Source organism: Coturnix japonica, chromosome 20 (genome assembly GCF_001577835.2).
Source record: "Coturnix japonica isolate 7356 chromosome 20, Coturnix japonica 2.1, whole genome shotgun sequence".
Lineage (NCBI taxonomy): Eukaryota > Metazoa > Chordata > Aves > Galliformes > Phasianidae > Coturnix > Coturnix japonica.
The window spans coordinates 8,152,893-8,173,353 of record NC_029535.1 but is presented as its reverse complement, the minus strand read 5'-3'; the positions used below and the strand labels follow the sequence as shown (position 1 = coordinate 8,173,353).

Here is a 20,461-nt window from a genome sequence, read left to right as displayed (position 1 = left end):
AAAACCTGCTATCTACAACTCCTACTTGGAATTTTGATGCAACCGAGTTATTTTTTATATATTTTGTTATTTATTCTTTTAACGACGGGAATTTTTTTAAAGATATTTTATAACTGAGACATTTTTGATAAGTTTTTGGTTTGGTTTTTTTGCTGGGGTTGGGGCTAATGGGGAAGGGGGGGGGGAAGAGAGGTTTTGTCAGCTTTTCTTTTCTTTTACGTTCGTATCGTTTCAGGCACTGATAACAGGAGATGAGAATTCTGTATTTATTATTTATTTAATATTTAAGTCGGGTTGGGGGGAGGTGGGAGGGAAGGGGTTGAAACGAACCGTGCTCTTGTTGTATATTTATTTTGTTGTTTGTGTGTCGGTTACGTGATGACTGAGTACTTGTTTATGTGAAGGAATACTGTTAATATTTAAATAATAAAGAGTCGATTGAAAGTTATAGCAGGCTACATGTTATTCTGTGAGAACGAATACTGTGATCTACTTTCCTCAGGAAATGTATTTTGCAGACAGAACTTCCTTATGTACTGGCAGGGTTATTTCATAATAAACCCCAGTTCTGTTTGTGACTTTAGTTCCTATGGTCTTTCTTCGAGCTGCTGCCAATGTCCCCAACATGTCCCCTGCGGAGCTGTGGTGCTAAGCAAGGAGCTGCCATTGGCAGCATGCATGCTTTCACCTTCTGGATTTACTCAAAAGATTACAATTATTAATCTTGGAGATTTAGCTGGGAAAGATGCTGGGAAGTGGTTCTTCTGACTGGGTTTAACAGGCATGGTGGGGATGGGTTGTCAATTGGACTTGGTGGCCTTAGAGGTCTTTTCCAACCTTAATGATTCTATGATTCCCTCATGTCTGTTATCCTAGCTGCAATGTTCTCTGGTTGTCCTGCTCAAATTGCAGATCTTCTTCACTGCAGGAAGAGTTTTCTTCTGTAGCAATGCAGGGTGTTCATCACCACTCACTTTGCTGGAGCCAGCATTCTGAAGCCACCACAGTTTTGGCTTAGCTTTACTAGAACTGGAGCTTCCAAGGTGAAATAAGGTAACTCACACAAAGGCCATTTGGAGCTGAGGGAGATGGGTTAAATGGAAATTTTAAGTAGATCCGTCACTGAGAAATTTATTTTATTAACGGGGCTGAAACTTCCTGGTGTCCCTGGGGGAGGCACAAGTGCTGCAGGTCATGGAGGAGGAGGTGGCCTTGCTGCTATGGCACAGACATGAAAAGGTGGAGTGAAATGACGGCAGAAGGGTGAGAACTGCAGGCAGGAATCCTCAGAGCGAATTTCTGAGATCAAAGAGGATTCTTGAAAGTCTTTCCTCCAACACATACATATACTGGGTGCTGCAGGGATGCTTCTGCTTCATGCAGGTGGATTTATAGGGTGGTGGAGGAGAGGATGTCCATCCCAAAGCTTTGCAGGGCATGGGAGAGAGCTCATGAGTTAACAGCAATTAACTTTGCAAGGGACAGTAGAGTACACTTCCCAAGGGCAGGGGCTCTTTGAGGTTTAGCTGGACACCTCATAGAGCTTATGGGATCCTATTCCCTTCACAAATGGCTGCATATCTCAAATGGGGGAAGCACGCAGACTTGTGCGATGGTTCATCCAAAGTGACTGGTATGGTTTATTTCTGAAGGGCATATCACTATGTGTGTGTGTGTTGGGGAGGCGGGGGTGGGGGGTTGATAGACTTTGCACTACCAAGCAGTTCATTGTGCCAGTGTTTGATTATGATGATAGAGCTAACAGGCCCGCTCACTTGTCCTTTCCTAACGAATTGGCTGTGCTGCATAATAGAGCGGTTAGATTCATGTTAAATTGCAGCTTTGGGAGCCATCACTGTGAGATGTTATCTTCTCTGAACTGGCGTCCTTTATTGCAGGGAAGGGAATTGAATGGGTTTAAGATGGTACACTGTAAGTTTATAGGTGTGCTTAGGAGAGCTCTTCAGCCTTTTCCAGCAAGTGGAAAGTGAGAGCTGGGTGGCAGAGGAGAGCAGGACTTTCATTTCAAGGATGCAAGTTGAAAGATACTTGGTTCTTTCTATAAATCATTGGTTGTTGTATAAATTATTGACCAATGTGCACGTCATTTGGCCTTGCTGGATACCACTGTTAATTGTTAAAAGCTGCTAATGACCTATCCCTCCATTCTTCTGCTCAAGTGGTGCCTTCCATTTGTCAGCGTTCACTCAGCTGCTCCTTGAAAGCCATGGGCTGCGATGAGGATTTACAGGTGGGAGCAGAGAGTTTCTTTGCCAGCCTTGTTCTATCTTCCTAATTGTCTTCATCCTTCTCATAAGGCTCCTCTGGGTGATGTCTCAGGCCTGGGTCACTCGCTGTGGGGACACCTCCTTCTCCATTTGGTTCTCTACTGGGGATAGAAAGCAACCATGCTCTACAGAGCTGCCATTTGGCATTGAGTTTGGCCCTAGAAGATGGAGATGAGATCAGGGAGAAACTCAGTGTGCTGGGGAGGCAGTATGAAGGGTTCTGTCCTGCACTTGTTAATGTACTTGCTTCTCCTACACTTTTATGACAAAATATATCCTGAAACGACCTCCCGCTTTGTGCAGAAGGGCTCGTGGGACCAGAGCTGCATTCTTCAGACAAATAGCTCTCGTTATTCCAGATGCCTTCATCCCCTTCTTTCAATGGGATGAGTAAATCACCAATTGTTGTAAAAATGGTAGTATCAGATTTAAAGACGTTTTCATCCCTGTCAGCTAGGAAGTATAACAACCATCAAAGTCTGAACTCATTTATGTAACTGCAACAGTCTTTTGTTTGAATGTCAGTGGTTATCTGGGATGCTCTGCAGAACAGTGGGCCATAAAGGGACAACGAAAGGACACGCAATCTGCATGAGCTCAAGGGTCAGCACCAAGGCTCATAGCACACAAGGAGGAGCCTGGCCACACTGATGTTTGATACCTGATCCCACAGCCCATATTGAAGCCAGGATGTGCCAAAGCTTTTCATCTTTCTACTCACAGTGAGTCCTGGGATCTACCCCAACTAACATAAGTAATGACCAACCATAGACTTAAATAGGGGCAAACCTGGACTTCACTCCAATTCAATGGCACTGGCCTCAGGGGACCTAATTTTGGTCTGAGGCTCATCCAGCACAAGCTCAAGGATCAGCTCCTTAGATTTTGCCAGTTGCAAGAGGGGCTCCTTCTTGGGCTTCAGCACTTAATAATCCAGCCCAAACATGCTGAGAGTGTTTAGCAATTAAATAACATAAATCCTAAAGCTAGATTAATAAACAGTCTAGGCTGTCTAAAGCAGTTTGCAGTGTGGAGAGAGAAAACTGTAAAATATTTATTACTGGGTTGGGGATGAAGTCATTAATTTAATAACTACACGTTGCTTTCTTCTTACAGTTGTTAGCAGTCTGGAGGTTACAGAAGATTAGGTGAGAAACCCACTGCCTCCCGCCGAGAGGAGCCTTTCCCATGAAAGCCAGAGCCCAGCTCCCATCTGTCACCCCATTACATTTGGAGGTGGTGAATATATTACTGTGCCGCTCAGAGAACTAAAACAAAACCAAATTTCTGCTGGCCACATGGCAACCCTCCACGAAATTTAATGAGGACGCTGCCCTTTGTGTGCTGGGCCACTTCCAACAGCTGTAGAGATGACGGCAGGAAGATCTTGGCTGTTGCTCATGGTAGTGATGCCTTCGAGCACCAAAGCTTTGCTGCCTGAGATCCTGTGACACCGACAGCAATGTCAGTGCCTCCCTTCCCTCTGCTTTCTCAGTGGGTCTTTGCCTTTTCAGGAGAGGGAACAAGAGCATTATTCTGGTCCCTGCTGTGATCTGATATTGGGGAGCTTCCAGAACTTGAACATCAGCATCCTGTTTAGAGTGATTATGGATGGAGCCCTCTGATGAGCTCGCTCCCCCACTGACAACTGCAATTCATGGTGATGCTGCAGCAGAAGTCGGGCAAGGGGTGAGGAAGGGCACCTGTTGGTACATTCCTGGCAGAATTTGTCATCGTTTCACTGGGGAAAAAGCAAAGAGCTTTCATCTCTATGCAGTGCCTGGGGGAAAGCAGGGTGCGATGCTGCTGCCAGCTGCTAATGCGCCTTTGCTGACTGCAGAGGTAACCAAATCGCCTACATAACTTAATTGAATCATTAGCCTGCTTGGACAACAAATAAAATACAAACAGGCATGTTCCATGAGCATGGGATGCAGAACAGAGGCTGTGTGCACAGAGATATGGGGGCAGGCACCCAGTCCAGCTGCAGCCTCCTTGGGAAGACTGGCTCCAGCAGAACTGGGTACCCATCCTTGTCCTTGTCACTGTGGGAGGCAGAAGCCTCAGAGCACAACAGGATGCTGCAGGGCTCCTGGCCAGCTCTGTCCCAGGCACAACATTGTCAAAGCAGAAACGAGTGGGAGCCCTGAGTGAGCATCTGAAAGAAGGATGAGAGGTCAACAGGAAGAGATGGGAGCCAGAACTGAAGGGTAAGGATGGTGAAAGGCATCCACATGCCCCAGAGCAATGACAAGCATCTGTAGACCAGCAGCGATAGACAATGACTTTCAGCTTGCACCATTTGGTGTGACTGTCTTTCTTCTAGGAGTGCAGTGAGGACCAAGTCGCCCTGTTTTCAGGTCATTGACAACTAATCCGGTTGACTCAAATTATCCTTGGTGACCACCCCCACAGAGAAAGGGTTCACTTGAGGTTTGTGGGCAGCTTCGGTCCAAAACTTGCTCTCAAGGCACTGCAGATGGGAAGCTCTGGATGGATGTTATGCTATTGCTTAGTGACATCAGCCTGTGCTTTAGCACTGAGTGTGTTTTTAGTGGTACCTGAAGCAGGAGGGGGGGGATAGGGACAGAGAAAAGGAAAAGGCTTGTGCCTTTCCTTTCATTTCTCTTATCAATGCCACCATTCAGTTCCGCTCCACATTGTCAGCCGTTATCACAATGAGCCAAGAAAGTGCACAGCTTCAGCCAGGAGGAAAAAAGAACAGGTGAAATTCTGATGTTGTCAGCTAAAATAGTTTCCAGATGAGCTCTGCCCACAAAGAAGCACCACTGGAATGAGTTAGCTGCTACATTTTGCATTTGCTCCTCATCCTTCCTCTCAGCTTCTAACTCAAAGTGGAGTCCTGACATTGCAAAGCACTGATAGAATTAGTCTCCCACAAACTGCTCACTGGGGCTTGTTAGCTCGATTGTTAATGCTAAATTCTTATCAGAGCCACCTAAAAGAACATTAATCAAGAAAGGCTGAACTCCCTGCCTGGGTCACAGAAATTTAATTAAACCCCAAATAAAACTGGAAAATCATTTTGAAAAGAGATGAATGCAAAAATGGTTTTCATCATTTAACTCTGTATCTTCGTAGTTCAAACCCTCACCCGTGATTTCAAAGAGAGTTTTGCTGGTCCAAAGGTGGGGGTAGAAAAGCAGCTGATTCTCATCCAGTGGAAATGGAAAACACAAAAACACTGATTACAGCTTGCTAAGCACCAGGACCCACAGATGTAAAGGAGCACAATGCCCTTCCAAGTTAAACACTAATCCTTTAAAGTAAGATTGTGTTATGGTTATGGGTTCGTGGATTTGTATCTGCTTTCCTTTTGCTGTGCAAAAGGACTCATGCAATTCTCAAGCCATTTGTTCTGAAGACATATGTACTGGTGTCAGTGCATGTGGTGCCATTAAGACTTTATGGGAGATACTGTGGGCAGTTCTGGGACCTGTCTTTAGGACAACAATGCATTTATCCTTGAACAGGTGCAGGGAAAGACTGGCAGGGTGATTAGTAGAACAGAGAACCTGCCTTAGGACAGGAGATTAAAAGAGCTTGGCTTGTTTAGCCTAGAAAAACAAAGGTTAAGAGGGGATATGATTGCTCTTCATAAATGCATTCAGGGTGGGAAGAAGGGGAATGATTTAAGTTAGAGGATAATGCAAGTGGGAAATCAAATGAGGTGCACCTTGGCCAGGAATAAATTCCCATCAGAAATAAGAAGATGTTTTCCTATTGCTGGAGGAGGGAGGAAGGTCTGGGGAAGGTCAGACAGCTGGGAAACCTCCGAGGTTTGTAAGGGATGGAGCAATTCTCTGCTCTGTGTCCCCAGCCGCAGGGAATTTAGTGATGAATTTTCACCATCAAATATGGTGCAGCCAGGAGGCTGCTGGCTGCTCTTTCTTTTGACCAGGCAGGACTACATAGCAGCTCTCTGCCTTTCAGTTCTGACATCTCAGCTAAGTGAGATGAATCCAGGTCTTTATGAGTCCTTTTTCCAAGAGGCAGTGGTTATGCACAGGGCAATACAGTGCAAATCAAGACATATGTTCTTCCTCTTGGTTCAGCAATTACTCACAGAGCCCTTTGATGAAGTGAGGCTAGAGGGAAGCTTTAGGACACACACACGTGCGCTTTCTGCATAGGCAGAAGGATCCAAGGTGATCAGCTGCTGCTGTGCTCAGTGGTAATAGTGGTGTAAATCCATATGTCTCCGTGCATTTACATGTATGTATGTACATGCATATGCATGTATGTATGCATATATATAGATAGTCTTCTGAGCGTGGTACAGTGCCAAGGTGTCTACAAAAGGCAACAGAACGTAGCTTGAAAAATTAAAGAAGGTTAAAAAAGGGGGGGAATGGTGAAAATATAACCCTATGATTTAATGCTCCAACTCTTAATTTATGGGACTCATCCCATCACTCACAAATTGCCCCACTGATCTAAACCGTAATCTGCATTGCAAAGCTGCATGTCAATGCAGCTGGAGATCAGCCTGATGGCCCCTGGCTTGCATGCTAAAAGTCATTTTTCCTGTTTGCTCTTTCAAATGGATAAAAACATCCCGTTTTAACCGATCATCACCCAGGTGAATTCCAAAAGTTACATCACCGATCCCGCTTGGCGAGGCTCGCAGTCGTGCCCGTTCTGCTGGGGACACCTGGCGGTGTGAGGCTGGCAGATGCTGTGTGTGCCAGCCCAGTGTACCCAGACCCTGCTTTCCTCATCCCACTTGGATCTGCCTGCTCTAAGAAGCATCTAGGGCTGTGCAAGCCCGGGATGGATAGCAAAGCCCTCAGTGAACCATAAGGACGGAGGGAAGGTCTAAGCAAAGCGCAGGAAAAGGAGCAGCACAAGGCATCTGCAATTGCAGCAGACCTGGTAAGTCATGAAGGACACAAGGAGCTGCATCAGGGGAGGCTCAGGGCTCTCAAACAGGCTCCCTACAACAGTTTTTACCCAGCTTTTAGCATTTTTTTGTGCAAAAAAAAAACCAAAACAAAACACAAACCCAAACAAGCTGCTTTTTTTTCCAAGCAACTCTGCTGGGAAAAGGAGCAGATGTTGAATGGAAGCCCTGGAATCATATGTGTATAGAGTTTGTCTGTTCTGCATTTGCAGATTTCAACTGCGTTGCTATTATGCTTGAGTGCTTTTCTTATTAAACAAGACGAAGCAAGCACAATCAACGTGTCCTGTTTTGGTTGAATCAGCAAGGAGGAGTTTCAGTGCTTGCTCCACAAATAATCCCATTCTCCCAGACAGCTGTCTTCTGCAAAATGAAAGTGCAGACATCTACAGTATTACCCAGTGCCTGTTAGCATGGAGTCTGCTGTTATCATGTTAATGAAGGGAGCTGAGATAATCACCTTAACGCATAAATACATCTCTGATGCTGATTCACTTTCTTCCTATTTGAGTCTCATTTACCAGGGCAATCTCTTTTTTTCCCCACTGTAGACATGTTGTGTCTGGAAGGATGGCTTTTCTTTCCTTTCTTTCTTTCTTTTCTTTATTTTCCTTCCTCCCTTCCTCTTCCTTCCTTCCTTCCTCCCTTCCTCCCTTCCTCCCTCCCTCCCTGCCTCCCTTCCTCTTCCTTCCTCTTCCTCTTCCTTCCTCTTCCTTTTCCTTCCTCCCTCCCTCCCTCCCTCCCTTCCTCCCTCCCTCCCTCCCTCCCTCCCTCCCTCCCTCCCTCCCTCCCTCCCTTCCTTCCTCCCTCCCCTCCTTCCCTCCCCTCCTTCCCTCCCCTTTCTTACAAACAAATAATCTTTAGAAAACATAAGAAATCTCCTGACTAGCTGTGGTTAACCCTTCTCATTTTGCAGCCATACACAGGACCAAATCCTGGATCGAAAGCCAAATGCAGACAATTTTGCCCTATCTGCAGCCTTAGAGGTCACACATCCCATAGCCTCAGCTGACACTCTATGGGCCACTTGTAGATGAAGAGATAGACAACATTAGAGGATAACTTGTCCTGAGGTGGGTGATAGGAACCACCTCTCCCTACTGTCTTCTCTAACCTTGCCATACTGCTTACAACCACTAAAGGAGCCTACATGTAATCCAGATCAGGCGTCTGATGCTTAGGAACATCAATTAGCCCCCAGAGTGATGCTTTTTGCCAGGTTCCCATGCTATTTGTCTGGCTGATGACAGCAGGACATCTCGTGTCAGCCAAGAGTATAGAAATAAATGTCTGTATTTAAAGCTGATTCGTGCTTAGGCCTCATCTGTTGGGGCAGCGTGTTGTCTCAGTCCCTGTGTACACCATTCAGCCTGGTGCTATCCCTCTAAATAGAGCCCTATTTAGACCCAGGCCTGCTCTGTTCAGCCATAACACTCAGCTCTGATCCCTCTCCCTGTTCCATAGGCCCCATATACATACACGAAGAGAACCATCCCACCCCCCCCACAGCAACACAGCGCTTCCCCTTCAGCTCACAGTGGTACCGCCCAATCAACCCCATCCCCCATAACACTCAACGGTGCTCACCCCCTCTATCCCCCCCCTTCTCAACGCGATGGTGCGTGCCACGCGTGCGCAGTGCGATCCCGGCGGGGTTGTGTTTACAGCTGAGGAGAGCAGCGGGCAGAGTCAGCCCTGCAGGCCAAGGTACGGCTCAATGGGGGGGCGGAGACCTTTATTTAGGGGGGTGATAGAGAGAGAGCTGCCCCGAATGGCGAAGAATTGTGCTTTTGTGTGTTGTTACGTATGGCTTTGTGTGAGGGAGGCCGTTCTGTGGGGGGGGGGGGGCTCCATCAGGAGAGGGGTGGTCAGCAGGGATAGGGAGGTGACTGTCCCTCTCTACTCGGCTCTTGTGAGGCCCCATCTGTTGTACCGTGTCCAGGTGTGGAGCCCTCAGTACAAGAAAGACATGGAGATTTTGTTAAGGGTCCAGAGGAGGGACAGGAAGATGATCAGGGGGCTGGAGCACCTCCCCTATGAGGACAGGCTGAGGGAGTTGGGTTTGTTCAGCCTGGAGAAGAGAAGGTTGCGGGGTGACCTCATTGCAGCCTTTCAATACCTGAAGGGAACTTACTGCCAGGAGGGGAGGAAACTCTTGGAAAGGGCTGACAATAGCAGGACACGGGGAAATGGTTTGAAGTTAAAAGAGGGAAGATTTAGGTTGGATGTTAGGGGGAAATTCTTCACTAGGAGAGCGGTTAGGCCCTGGAACAGGCTGCACAGGGAGGTTGTGGATGCCCCGTCCTTGGAGGTGTTCAAGGCCAGGTTGGACGGGGCCATGGGCAACCTGATCTATGGGGTCTCTATGGGGATCTATGGGGATCTATGGGGTCTCTATGGGGATCTATGGGGTCTCTATGGGGTCTCCTGGGCAACCTGATGTAGTAAAGGTGTATGTTTGGTGGCCCTGCCAGGCAGGGGGGTTGGAACTACATGATCCTTGAGGTCCCTTCCAACCCGGGTCATTCTGTGATTCTGTATTTTTATGCGTTGACGGTGCCGATTTTAATAACAAAAGCAGAAACAGAGCAACAAGTGCGAATGCTTAATATATTAAACAACAGAAGAAGGCAGGGGAATACCTTCAGGAAAGAGTATTGGGATGCAGAGTATTACAGGGAGCATGTGCTGCCCATAGGCAGACCCAGCCCTCCAAATGTGGCTGCAGCAAGTCCATATGTGTGTAAGGAAAGAAGCAAGAATTGGCTGATGAACCCACCTACGTTTTAAATTTGCTGTGAAACCGATACAGCGCCATTTTTTCTTCTTCTTTTTAATGGGGGTTGAGGGAAAGAAGGTTGGAATAATTTGGAGCTATCAGTTGTATGTTCTTGTCCCCTTATGTTTTCCTCTGTAGAACCTACAGCTGTCTTCCTGCCTGAAGCACGTGCTCACATGTGGTCTCTTGCATAGTCAAGCACACAGCTCACTTCTCTTTTGCCCACCCCTGGGAAGTCTGGGTTTGTTGGCTGCTGATCATAGAGAAAGTGTTTGTAATTCTTCAGTCTGTGTCACTCAAGTGCTTTCAAATTGGGGATTAGCTCACTTAAGACTTAGGAGGACCTAAGAAATTCCATTGGCTTCAATGGGAACTGTCCCTGCAGTTGCAGTCTGTATCGTGGTTCTTCACCTGAGCTCTGAAGATAAGGTGTGTGAAAATGCATTTGCTAAGGAAAGCAAGCTGTACCAATATATAGGTCAGAGATTGCAACCTCTGCAAACCCTCAGTCCTGATGTTCCCTTTGAAGGTGCAGCTTGAGGTTTTCTGGTTCTCTCAGCTTGATTTCCTCTTGGTACATTAGGAAATAGTCTACGTGTGGCAAGAATTCTGACTGGCAAGCCAGACTTATTGCTTGGATTTGCTATGAAGAATGTTACCAATGAGTGTAACAGCTAAAGTAATCCCCTATGTAAAAATGGTCAGTGAAACAGCTGACATGCAGGTAGCATGTGAGTACCATCTGAAAACATTCATCTAATTATCTGTTGTAATTTTCCCCACTTGTGTCAGGTGCTAGATAGCAGGTCTGCTCTATTTTCTTCATGCTTTGGTTGGCTGGGGGTGGTAGTAATGTGTTTTTTATTGCTGCTTGTTGACCTTCAGGTACATACAGGTGTCTCACAAAGAATATGCAGCAGCATAACTTAGCTCAGATGTGTTCTCTGTACCTCATCTTCTCTTTGTTCTTCAGTTTCAGTGCTTACACAGAGGTTGAAGATGGGAGGTGCAGTGAGTGCAGGAGAAGACAACGATGAGTTAATTGATAACCTGAAGGAGGCACAATATATCCGGACAGAGCTGGTAGAGCAGGCGTTCCGTGCCATTGATCGAGCAGACTACTACTTGGAGGAGTTCAAAGACAATGCCTACAAGGACTTGGCGTGGAAGCATGGAAATATTCATCTTTCAGCACCCTGCATTTACTCTGAGGTGATGGAAGCTTTGGATCTGCAGCCAGGGCTGTCATTTTTGAATCTTGGCAGTGGCACTGGCTATCTGAGTTCTATGGTTGGACTCATCTTGGGTAAATAACTTTTCAATCGTGCTAACTATTTTCATCTAGGTTTTTGTTGTGTGATTGTGTGGTTTTGGGTTTGCTAAAGAAAAGCCTTGAAATTAGGAGAGAAGCATTCCTCAAGTAATGAAACAAACTGATATCTAGCAAAGTAAAGAATGCATTGATTCATCTGGCTGATTTATCAGGATTCCATGCAGACTTCTTTCTGGAACTGGGTGGTGTCCAGGTTTCTGTGGCAAGTTGGAGCAGGTGACAGTGCAGTTACACAGGTGACTCTAATGGATTCCTGCAGGACTGAGCACAAACTTTGGTTTCTTGCTGCTTGAGCAAGAGCCCGGCTCAAGACTTCAGGAGCAGGAATAGTGTGTTGTTTAAACTGGGTTTGAGCTTGCCCAGAGAAACCTCTGATTATAGCTGCTCATTGCCTTGTTGTTTGGGTTTTTTTGTGCTGTCCTTTCTAGACTGTAACATATCTGACATCCAGTTTGGGCTCTTATCAATACGTAGGTGGGGAATAGAATGTGTGGAAGCATAGTTAATGCATCAGAACTGGTTTTGTGATCCCCTCTGTAGTAGGTGCAAAGCATCTAAGTAATATTGTACAATAGCAGTTTGTCCTGAAGCATTTCTGAATTCAGTGTTTGTGCTGCTTCTGGCTGCCAGGATAGATAAATGGCTATGGGGTATGTACTGTCCTCTTGTGGGGGTGTCAGGAATTTTAAGCTGCTGGGATGTTTCTTGTCAGGATAGAGCCCCACTCCTCCATCCCAGGGTCTTTTGTGGAGTCACATTTGTGGTTTTCTGCTAGATTTGTTGAGATTACTTTGGTTGCCAATATGTTACCCTGGGAGTTAAGGCTTCCTTCTGGAAAGATTATCAATCAGTTATGAATGTAAAAAGCATGAGTGCTGAATAACATCTATATCTTTCTAATTTATTGCTGTTGTTAATTGAGGTACAACGTATAGTCATTGTTCCTAATTTCTTTGACTTGGAGACCTTTAGCATATTGGAATGGGGGTACAAAACAACATAAAGATTTCAGAAGGATTTATTAAAATATACACTCTATTACTCTATACCTTAGTTTTCCCCCCACCTTATCAGCTTTATAGCAAGTGTTTCTTCACTGTCAGTAATTCCCTCCTACAATGGTCTTTCCTGTGTAGTTAAGACTGAAGATTTAAAGTGGATGGTGCAAAAAACTGTTGCTTACTGTCGGAAATGGAGTGTAGGGTTGTACTTCCCATTGTATTAGTAAGATACCTGGCCCTACACAAGGACTGACTGGCTGCCACTTGGGGATTAATGTGATACAGGAAGTAAGCAAAACTGTGTTAGTTGTGCTGCATTTTATGTTGCCCGTTAGCATTACCTGTTGCCCTTTCTTTTAAATTTTCAGGTCCTTTTGGTGTTAACCATGGTGTGGAGCTTCATTCTGATGTGATTGAATATGCAAAGCAGAAATTGGACTTCTTCATCAAAACAAGTGACAGCTTTGACAAGTAAGAGTTCGGAATGGCCATTTAGTTCCATTTTATGTGTTTGGCTTTAGTTGTGGCAGCTCTGGATTCAGGGTAATCTGAGGATTCTGGCTCCTTAGGATTGTTGAGCTGCAGTGTGTGACCTTCTAAGCTCATATGTGTTATGGGGGAGTTTTAGAGATTGTTGTAGTGTTCCTAACAGCAGTTCTGATGTGACAGAGCTTGGAAGAAGCTGAAAACAGTTACTTATTTTACAATGCAACTACAGACAACAACTTGGAAACTGCAAGTGACAGTAATAATTATGCTTGTGATCTGTGAGTTATCAGAAGAAAATGAACTGATGTTGGTAGTGACCTAATATGTTTAGTATCAGAAGAAGAAAAATGGTATCTTAAAACAAGAAGGTATTTTTATAATGACTAAGTTAGTACTAAAGCTGCTTGGGAATTGATTTATGTTCTCCCTTACAACATCTATTCTGCTGCTGTCAAAATTAATAACTTTCTAGCAGCATAACCATTGCCAACAGCAACCTCAGCAATAAAAGTTGTAGCTGTCTCATTTTTGGATCTTTCTCACAGTTTGTTCAAACATGAAAGGGAAGCATCTCTGGCTACTTGAAAGTTGTCCTGTTGTGGGAGGAAGGAAATTAAAGTCTTCAGTGATGGAATTCAAACTACTCAGTTCTGTGCTGTTCCTGCAGTACTGAAAAGCTGCTGATAAGAGCCATCTTTGCTTGATGCTGGCAGCACACTGAAATTTTTCTGCCTGGAAGGTGCTTGCACATAGATGACTCTGCTTCCCAGGGTCATTTTGCTATTGTTTGAACAGGGAAGGCTTTTCTTTTTTTGGGCAGGCAGTTACAAAGCAAAAGACAGCTGAATTCAGAAATCACTATGACTAGAAAACTGGCGTTGCTGATAGTCTAATAACCCAACAGTCATTATCTGTTAGAACACCATGTGTGGGGACTGTTAGCCAGCTGCTGTGGGGTCTAGCATGGCTGCAAAAGCCAAAAGCTTGAGGAAGTCTTTAGGAGTAAGTAGGTAGTATACGGAGATGCCAGTAGAAGAATATGTGCTGTATCAGCTCTAGAATGTAGGCCTTAAAGCTTAAGTAGGTTTTGGAGCATGTACTGAAAACAGAAGCATTGTAAAATGACTCACTTTCATTGTAAACTCTGTTGAATACCACAAAAGTAATTCATTCACTAAATTGCAATATTCTTGTGTGATATGCATTTTCTTGGTGTGTGTGTTTTTTATTGTTTTAGATTTGAGTTTTGTGAGCCATCTTTTGTTACTGGAAACTGTTTAGAGATTTCCCCAGACTGCACTCAGTATGACCGTGTTTACTGCGGTGCTGGAGTTCAGAAGGAACATGAAGACTACATGAAGAACCTCTTGAAAGTTGGGGGAATTCTCGTCATGCCCCTCGAAGAGAAGGTTGAGTACATTTCTGCCTATTTTTCAGTCATTTTTAATTCTGATCTCAGCTCAGTCAATAATTCTTCCTTTAGTTTTTCAGCAGTGATATGGCAAGAGGCATTTGGTGCGCTGGTTTTCATTCAGAATGGAAGTGGTACTCTGCCCACTTTCTAGTGTTTAAGTTCTACCATGATATTCATAGCAAGTGCTGATCGTTTGTTGTTAATAGCAACTTTATTTCCACACTGCAGCAAAATGTAAGAGGGCTTTGTTCAAGTTACATAATCTAGCATTGTGCTTATGACAAAGTACAAGATTGCTTTTAGAACGTTTTATGTTCTAACTGGCTTATGAAAGAGCTTGTAAGTTGTCCCCATTTACAAGTGTCAGTGGTTTTTAGTAAACTGCGAGTTACTTCCCTGTCTGCAAACTCAGTATGGTAAGTCAGATGATCAGTTTTGGTGTAAAGTCGGGTTATGTCATAAACTTGAACGGTCAAGGTGTTATGTATCTGATGTTCTGCTTCCTGTAAGGTAGCTGGGGTTAACAGCACAGAGCTTCTTCTCATTAAGATGCGTTAGTGGAAGATTTAAGTTGTAACAGAAATTCAGTGAGTTGCTGACTTCCTTTAAGAGAGTGGATGTTCATTTGAGGTTGATGTATTTTCTTACTGGTTGACTGTGGCTGTTCTGATTCAGAACTGGGGGAGAACTGGAAAGCAGGGTGACCCAAACTGCCAGTGCACATATTGCTTTGGGCAAAGCTACCTGGGGCTCATTCCATCAGGAGGACTGAATTTTATGGAGGAAAACAAGCGTTTCCTATTATTACTTAACTTTGTACTGTAGTATTTTCTAGTACCATAGCCACTAGTAGGGTTGATTGTTCATTTTCTGCTTAGAAATCTTACTGTATTTCACACAAAGGACAATGATCTCCTTGTTTTGGTTTAGTTGACTAAGATAACTCGTACTGGTCCTTCTGCGTGGGAAACCAAGAAGATTCTTGCTGTTTCTTTTGCTCCCTTGATTCAGCCCAACCACACGGATTCAGGAAAATCAAGGCTTGTCCACTTGCGTGAGTACAAACGTTCTTGGCTATGGGGGGCGCGCACACCTATTTCCATGGTTCTTGGGCACTGTGCTGTGAGTGATAAAGAATGCACAAATAGTACCTGTGAACAAATGTTATCCAACCCCAAACAAGTCAGAATTATCCTCAGCCTGGAGCACTTGAGGGATCTAAACTGTAGGATTTTTGATTAGCTGTTTGAAGTGCAGTTGTATGCCATGGCCCCAATCTTCAGATTAAGACTTTGGTGTAAAGCGGCCTCTTAAGAACATGCAAAGACAAAGATACTCATAAAGAGATTAGTCAGGCTTTGTTCTTATTCTGGAAAGGTGTCTTTGTGTGACAAAAAGCAGCTCAGTAAGTGGTCTGTACAGTACCATAAAGTCCCCTAACTCTGCATTTGAGCTTGCTTTGTATGGTGCCTTTGTAGGCAGACATGCGTTGATGCTATATAGGCTGTGTTGTGAATTTACACACTGGCAGCAAACAAGCATAGAAAAATGAAGTTTTCCAAACTATTAATGTGGGAGTTTTTTTTTTTAACACAGTAAATTATTGTATGTTTCTAAAATTACTTTTACCAAATGGTTTCCAGCCAGTCTTCACCCACCAAGTCTGGAACAGCTTTTGATGAGCAGAAATAGTACTTATGTTTTATAAATGAAGAACTTGGCAAAGCTGAAATAAATTCACAATAGGCAAATCATTTCTGGATGAATTGAAGAGACTTCAGGTCTAGATATGTACAGTAGGAAAATATCTGGGTTATTAAGTAGTCACAGTATCGGTAACTAAGTCTGTGTTTTTATAATCTCTGAGATGGGTATCTTAAAATAATTGTGAGGACTTGACATCAAAATACGAAACTCTTCTTTCATCCCATTCTTTCTCTCCAGTTAATGAGAGAAATGCATAATTAAATTTTGGTTGGAAAGCTACAATTCAGTTTACCGGAGTTGACAGGAATTGAATAGAGCTGTTTCTGTAATCGCAGCAGGGAATTCGAGTGGCCTGATTTAATTTGAGCAAATGCAGCTTTTCCTACGAGTGCTCTTGAGGAGACTTTCTCCATATCTGTTCATGGTTTTCGTTTTGTTTTAGCCCCTGTGGCAGTTCGCAGCCTCCAGGATCTGGCTCGAATCGCCATCCGAGGAACCATTAAAAAAATTATCCATCAAGAAACAATGAGCAAAAATGGAAATGGCCTCAAGAACCCCCCTAGATTTAAACGAAGACGTGTGCGTCGCCGGCGCATGGAAACTATTGTTTTCTTGGACAAAGAAGTCTTTGCCAGTCGGATCTCCAACCCATCGGATGATAACAACAACTGTGAGGAGACCGAGGATGAGAGACGAGAAGAGGAAGAAACGAAACCTTCTGAACTAAAGCCAGATCCCCCTGTAAACTTTTTGAGAGAAAAGGTCTTGAGTCTGCCTTTGCCTGATCCCTTGAAATATTACCTGCTTTATTACAGGGAAAAGTAATTTCCTTCTAGGATATGGGAAGTAGGCAGAAAATAAAATACTACTTAGGGCTTGACAAATGTATACCACTTGCTTGCCTGCTAATATGACCACCCAAGGCAGTAGGCTGATTGGGGAATGTGGCTGCTGTATACTTAAACATTATAGCTTTTATTTTTTTTTGTTTTAAGTTTCCTCTTTCTTCTCGGTTGTGTGCTATAGTTTTATTCTACAGCAGGTATTCCTTAGGTAGCAAGTTGGTGAAGTGCTTGGCTGCTTACAGAATGGAGGATTGAATTCCCTGAAACTAACTGCACAGAGATGGCTGCTCTACTGAATTGCAGTTTTTAAATGTTCTTAGATTCTTAAGCAGTTCCCCAAAGACCTTTGCTGTCTGTGCTCTCTCCCATTCTACCTGCCATGTGTTTACCATGGTGTGTGTTCAGTGGAGGATGAAGGTTATTAGCAAAAGCTGACCTGGCAAATCTTTTTCTTCCAGAAAACAAAAGCACAACATTTACAGAAAAGAAGTTCTGGTGTTACTCTTGAGGTGTCCAGATTTTTGAATGCAGAAGGAAGGCATCAGCTCCCCTTTGGTTGGTCTCAGCTTTGCTTTTAATTACATACTGATTTTCAGTAAAAGGTAAAATGTTCTACAGAATATTGGTTTTCTTGATGGGAAACACCTGTTTTAGAGTATTGCATGTGAAATCTTGTTGTTTTTTAAAGCAGTGGAGTCAGGTGAGTAGCGAAGCTGATGAGCTTTGACAGGATGCTCAAGTGTTCAAGGTCATGACTGTTGTCTTCAGAGGTGTTTACAGAGTGATCCTGAATGGGGAAGAGGGTAGGGAGGAGATGGGCAGCAGAGATGGTGAATACCAGCTGTGAAAGCAGAATCTGCAGTTTCTGCAGTGATGTATGAACTAAAATCTGCTTGACTGGAGTGGAGGGCAGAGTTTTAGCCTGGACATGGTTTATATCCTGGGAAAGGAAATGAGCCAAATGGTTCTGAGGAGGATATGTGGAAACTCTGGAACATCAAACTGATGCGGTTCTAACTTAGGTGTTCCTGTGTGCACCCTTGTCATAGCAGGGTGGCTGGAATGCAGCTTGTGTACACGTAGTCCACATACAGTAAGTGGAGTGAGGTTGTCTTGGTAGTTTATTTTATTACTGCAACAAAGAAATAGATGCTTTAACAGACTTGCATCTGTGGGCAGAAGAACAGTGCGGTTCTATGGGTGTGGACTTTTAGTTTTTATTCCTGAGTCTTCCTGTGATGCTGATGGGAGGAGATTCCACGTGTGGGAGGAGAAGTTGATTTGCTTCAGCCTATTTGAGAAGTCTGCATAGACCAGTATAGCCTGGAAAGAAACCCTCGAGCTCATACTGATGTGTAGTACTCCTATAGCTGAGGGTAAAAAACAAAAAGAATGACAACAAAAATAACCCTTAGTAGGTAATGAAGTTATGAAAGATGTTACCCCATCAGAAGTATTTACATTGGTATCACCTTGATATCAATTTTAAGTTGTCTCCTAGTTCCTGAGGAGGAATGAATAAGACTCTTGCCAAAACAGAAATGCTGGATATTGATTAAGTGGTGTTGAGTTGCACAATGTAATGATAGGTAGAGTTTCAAAGTTCTGCGCAGCTTGAAAAATACACAGATTACTCTTAGGTATCAACACAAGCTGGAGAATTTTTCCTCGTTTAATGGGCTTTTCTTTCTTTGAGATTATTATCTGGTAGGTGTGGTGTGGCAGGTGGCCACATGGTGTGAAGCACTTGTAGGCTGTGCTTTGCCTGTAGTGCCCCCAAGCTATCGAATCATCTTTCTTGCTCCTTTGTTTTTCATTGGTTTCTTTTGAGCTGATGGCTTCCTGTGTAAACTTCAAGCACCCATCTCAGGCATCTGGCAACCACAAGGAGTTTCTTTCTGCAGATGAAGATTCTGAGAGTGATGATTAATGGAGGCATAATAGAATCTGCATAAAGTTTTCCTTGCGCTTCCTCAAAGGCTGTCATCTCTGTGTTTGTTAGCTGTTTCTTTACAATAACTGCCATACCAGGTATGCACCTTTCTGTGTGGTGGCACAACTTCCATGCCTCTGCATATTCAAGGTGCGTTTTGCTTCTGGCTGGCAGGTCATCCTTCAGTTTATTAATGGCAGAACTTTTCATGGATGTCTTAAATAAGTTATTTTGAAAACTGGCATCTGAAGTTCAGGTCATGCTAATGAACCTGGCTGAGATTCTGTTAACATTGGACAGTTGAGGGAGAAAGTCTTTTGTTTAGCTCTGTGTTATTATTTTAACCATTTCCCACTTACCAGATTTTCACCAGCTTTGCCTTTGTGTCACACCTGCTACGTTTTCTCAGTATTGGATGAGGTCGAGTAAATAAATATATATACACAAAATATGTTCTCGGTTGTCCCCTTGCCAAAAAAAAAGCCCCCCATATCCAAACAAACTCATAGTAGCAGTTTTCTATGTACTATAGTTGTGAAATAGCATTGCTTATAGTGTGTAAAGGAAGGGGAACTGTAAATGCATTTTCCCTGTGCACAAGCACTTGTACTGTAGTTTTTGTATGTGTTCTTAGTAATTATGGCATCGCTGTTGGTTGTTTTTGTGTGTGGTCTGTAAGCTGTCTAGGAATTTTACCTGCATTGACTGTTTCTTTTTTAGTCTTTGCTTTATTTGTGTGTGACTCCATTTAGGTTTAGACAGCGCAGTAAACTTGGAAAAAAGAAATGGACTTCAAGCTGCTTTAATCACTAGTGTGTAAGCTGAAAAATCTCTGTATGGGAATGGATTGAATTGGCCTGAGGCACATGAAAGTGGTAAAACTTTCTTTAATGCGTGTTTCTGTATCAATAAATTCAGTAAAGACTTTTTAGCCTTCTTAATGTGGCTTTGCATCATGTTGTGATTAGAATACTTTGTAGTTAAGTACTGATTTCCATAATTGAAGGTTAAGACACTAAATGCTAGTTAAGAGCACTTGATCATATGGTGGAGGTGCATAGTTTTTTAGATGACCACCTCAGAATATAATCAAAAGAAACCTGCCCGTCCGATGATTTCCAAGCCTTTATGTAATGGAGTTGTGCAAGATGTATTTCAGAATTAGCATACACAGCACTGGTCTGGATTTTAATAGGATACTTAATGAGTGAGTTCGCTTACCTGGCTGATAGGTTTATAGAGAGCAGAGGTATCAAGAGCTCACTTAGTCTGTTTCTCTGTTTCCAGACGTGTTCTCTAAACCAAATGTGACAAGACCTTGTTTAATGCACTCTCCCTTACCACTGTTTTTGCAACTGCTCTCTTGTGTCCTGTGCTGTGATTTCGTTCTTAATTAATACCAATTCTAGGAGCTTGTTTCAAGGCTTCCTTTTCACTAGCGCTGAGAATAGTGCTTTGGCTCCAGCTGTAACATGGAACTATTCATGACAGCGAATCCAGCTGTTACTAATAGAGTGTATCTGTTGACCTTTATTTCTATGTGATAGTTATTTGTAGACTGTTTCTTCCTGTTGTCTGTGTATACGATAATGTCCTTTTACAAGCTATAAAATGGGAATGGTTCCTGCTTTGGAAAGCTGCAGGTGTGTTGTGTCAGTAGTACCAAGTAGATGAAATTTGTCAAGACAGGTAATGTTTATGTTCACTTCATAGTAAAATATACATCTTGGTTCCCTGGGACGTGATGA

At 43.6% G+C, this 20,461-nt stretch overlaps 1 protein-coding gene across 2 annotated transcripts; it reads left to right on the top strand.

Moving 5' to 3' along the window:
• Window positions 1–8,816: 8,816 nt before the first annotated feature.
• PCMTD2 (protein-L-isoaspartate (D-aspartate) O-methyltransferase domain containing 2) lies at window positions 8,817–19,654 on the top strand. 2 transcript variants are annotated; one of them, XM_015881703.2, is made up of 6 exons: window positions 8,817–8,919; window positions 10,965–11,297; window positions 12,694–12,796; window positions 14,052–14,223; window positions 15,159–15,282; window positions 16,378–19,654. In XM_015881703.2, the coding sequence occupies exons 2-6, from the start codon at window positions 10,991–10,993 to the stop codon at window positions 16,758–16,760; spliced, it is 1,089 nt and encodes a 362-aa protein (XP_015737189.1). In that variant the 5' UTR covers window positions 8,817–8,919; window positions 10,965–10,990; the 3' UTR covers window positions 16,761–19,654. The 2 variants fall into 2 exon arrangements, with proteins under 2 accessions (XP_015737189.1, XP_032304425.1); XM_032448534.1 differs by lacking the exon at window positions 8,817–8,919 and adding an exon at window positions 10,297–10,420.
• The last annotated feature ends 807 nt before the right edge of the window (window positions 19,655–20,461 follow it).

What these genes read in the sequence shown, in the direction of transcription:
- PCMTD2 (XM_015881703.2), top strand. Translation starts at nt 10,991, where the DNA reads ATGGGAGGTGCAGTGAGTGCAGGAGAAGACAACGATGAGTTAATTGAT. An exon ending in ACAAGTGACAGCTTTGACAA is followed by an intron (nt 12,797 to 14,051) that starts GTAAGAGTTCGG and finishes TTATTGTTTTAG; the next exon opens with ATTTGAGTTTTGTGAGCCAT. An exon ending in ATCAAGGCTTGTCCACTTGC is followed by an intron (nt 15,283 to 16,377) that starts GTGAGTACAAAC and finishes GTTTTGTTTTAG; the next exon opens with CCCCTGTGGCAGTTCGCAGC.